General features: G+C 33.0%; 1 protein-coding gene across 2 annotated transcripts in view; it reads left to right on the top strand.

Annotated features, from left to right (window-relative positions):
* The first annotated feature begins 460 nt into the window (after window positions 1-460).
* LOC127844247 (uncharacterized) overlaps window positions 461-3,451 on the top strand; it is a 23,469-nt gene continuing 20,478 nt past the window's right edge. Inside the window, exon 1 of one of the 2 annotated variants that reach the window (XM_052374312.1) lies at window positions 461-1,449. In XM_052374312.1, the coding sequence (XP_052230272.1) occupies window positions 1,220-1,449 (230 nt within the window). In that variant the 5' untranslated portion in view covers window positions 461-1,219. Of the gene's footprint in view, window positions 1,450-1,703; window positions 1,838-3,451 lie in introns of those variants that run through there. The other variant, XM_052374316.1, reaches the window with a different exon arrangement.

Genomic DNA, 3,451 nt, shown 5'->3' with positions numbered 1-3,451 from the left:
ATTACTGGAGATATTGACGGTAAAACATTACCTGCTTAATGCATGTGTGTTTTCATTGTTTATCATTATTTAGTACAAGTGAAACCTCTGTTACTATTTATTTATTTTTCATTTAATCTGGATGTATTGTCGTTGTCTTCATAAACTAATTAATAAGTTAATTCATTGATTATTTAATTCATTCATTTATTCACGCATTCATTTATTCATCCGTTTATTCTTTCATCCATCAATTCAATCATTCATTCAATCAATGATGTATTCGTTAATTTATTCATGAAATGTATACTTATTATTATTCTGACAAATATAAAATGAATCTGTTGTATTCATCACTATGGTTAGACAACTGTTTCATTCGAAAACTCAGGAAGAAATCGCTAGCTTTTTGTTCATATCAATAGATAGTTGTGATCATGACATTAACGATGTTTCATTTGAAGTTTAACACGAGCTATAATCAGTCCTGTCATTTTACGTACAGATGCTATATTAGTAATAGGCGAGAGCGTTACAGTTTGACAGAAATTTGACGTATGGATTTCGTATTGGAAAATATCGACTGGTTTTCTATTTCCGAATATATTTTACATTTAAATGAACTTAAAAATGACAAATTACATCTATTATAATGGAAATGAATATTAAACCAGATGTGGTTTTGGTTTGACATTTAACATGAATGCAGAGCAAGTTTTCAATTAAACTGGAATAGCCGCTTTTGAGTATTGCGGAGATTTGACATAACTAAAGCATTTTTGAGTGACAATATACGTCCGAAGGAAAGGTTATACTCGTTAACATAGAATATCAAACGTGTTTAATGATTTATTTTATATATGTGCTAATTATAAGTGTGCAATTTATCCGAGTCATACATTAGATTCTTCCAGTGCGTGTGCGTTACCTAGCAGACCTACAGCGAAGCTTTAGAAATAACAAAGAATGCAAAGGGACACTTTATAACATACATGTACAAGTATTGAGAAACAATGACATAATTTCGGGTGTTTACAGAGGACGTTCTGAAGATCATATTGCTCAACTGATTTTGCCACACCTCGATGTCAACTTCTAAAAAAACTGGAACATTTTGCGACGTTTACAGAGACGATTCTGATGGCTAAGGAAACAACCTTTTACGTATCAACACACGGAGATTTATATAAATGGTACTTTTGACAAATAAATCTCAGTTTACTTAAAACGCTCTTCAAAAATGCTCACTACAAGCACATTCGCAAGCCACAGGCGGTTTTTACTGGTGTTAAGCCTTGTGGCGACGCTCGTATTGGGCGTGGCACGAGGCCGGCAGTTCCGGGTCGCCTGGTTGGCTCCCGGGCCTGAAACCACCCGAGAGGTAAACAGCCACACCAGCGTGAACGCCCTGAAACTCGGACTGAATTCTATCGCCGCAAACCCGGCAATCTTGAAAGGTCACACTATCAAGTAAGATAAGTGTTTTTACGTAGCATACGAACAGTTCTTGTACTCTCTTAACAAAAATATACGACGATAAAAAACGACTGAAATGTTGAAATTTCGGTTTACAACTATAGATAGTTATGCCAAATATGTTCTTATAATAAAGCTCGTATGGAAAAAAAGGATTCCAAAATCAATGCAATATTGAATAAGATTACATAAATTAACTAAATATTGTAAAATGTGAAGGAACTAATTTGTTAAGCTGTGTAAATAATGGTGTCGTTATTTTAACTTTAACCGCTATCGGTTCGCTTCTTAATGAATTGTTCTCACAAGTTCGAGAATGGATTAAATCCACGAATATTTCTCTGCCTGCATTTCATGTATAGCACTTGAAACTGGTTACAAGGTGAGCACTACCGTATCCATCTAAACGTAAACAAATTGTTCCAGCGTCCAAATACTTAGAGCAGTACGGCCTAAACGGAATCGTTTGACAAGCAGGGACGAAATGTTTTATCGTCAGCATCTTATTTATTTTATAACCACAAGTACTATATTTTGCCATACGCCTGGGTTATTTTAGAACATTTGTTTTAGCAAATATGTTCAACAGTTGGTAACAGCAAATTTACCCACATGTTAAAGTTTAAAAAATCGCCTTAAAAAAGGAATTTATAGATTTGGGCACGTCGTCACAAATCGTCTTTAACCATGTTTAACGACGTTGTTCGATAAATGTAATGTATGTATGTATGTATGTATGTATGTATGTATGTATGTATGTATGTATGTATGTATGTATGTATGTATGTATGTATGTATGTATGTATGTATGTATGTATGTATGTATGTATGTATGTATGTATGTATGTATGTATGCATGCATGCATACATGTATGTATGTATGTATGTATGTATGCATGTATGCATGTATGCATGTATGCATTTATGCATGTATGCATGTATGCATGTATGCATGTATGCATGTATGCATGTATGCATGTATGTATGTATGTATGTATGTATGTATGTATGTATGCATGTAATAACTTCTATCGTATGTACTATTCTTCTCCTTGCAATAAATACAAAGAGACACACGGAATACCAATTGAAATTAAAATAAAATTATTAATTTATAGTAAAAGCCCCTTTACCCCCCCCCCCCGCGACAGGAAGTTCCTGAGAAACAAATAATATTTTATAGCCCTTATTTTACAGAGACGACTTGTTACACTTTTCCCTTCTGTAACAGAAATTACTTGATGTCACATTAACCAATTGCCTGAAAAATTCCGCTAACTTTCCCTTTCGGGAAGGCTTGTTAAGGTTTCTTCCTCCTATTTCTTGAAACAGCAGAATCATCTTAGTCCTATGGAGTAGGGTGGAGTTGTGCGTCACTAGCCTCATAAATAATTATTCAAATTAACTTATGATCGATTTAACCAGGAAATACTATTTTACTATCAACCAAAAATAGCTACACTGGTTACAAGAAAAAATGCTGTATCAGTATTGTTATCATTGAAAGAAATAATAAAACATGGCATTAATGATAGTGCTATTTAAACCACGAAATACGTATGCCATAGTGTACTTTGCTCAACCCGAATCATCATGCAGGTCGTTTTCTTAACATTTCTGTTTTACAAATGTTGTATTAATTAAATAATGAAATAAAACGTAACATTCAAACACGGTACCTTTGTTTATTATAATTTCTTAAATGCTAATTATGTTACGGCCAAAAAAATGTAAATAATATAACACATTAGTATCGTGCGCAATAATATTATCATATATGTATCTCAAGCACTTGTCATACATTTTCGTTTAAGAAAAGACAATAGTTAATTTCCTCCAATTTGCCAGCATGTTTCTTGCGACAGAGACATCGGAAAATATTGAAAACTTCTCTTGTAGAATAATGAAATATTTAATAATAGCTTGTAATTAAGAGAACTTGTATGCAATCAGTTTTTACGAGAAAATAAATTACCATTATTAAAAATTCAAAGAA

Source organism: Dreissena polymorpha, chromosome 1, assembly GCF_020536995.1.
Source record: "Dreissena polymorpha isolate Duluth1 chromosome 1, UMN_Dpol_1.0, whole genome shotgun sequence".
In the NCBI taxonomy this organism is placed as follows: Eukaryota; Metazoa; Mollusca; class Bivalvia; order Myida; family Dreissenidae; genus Dreissena; species Dreissena polymorpha.
This window is presented reverse-complemented; position numbering and strand designations above follow the sequence as displayed.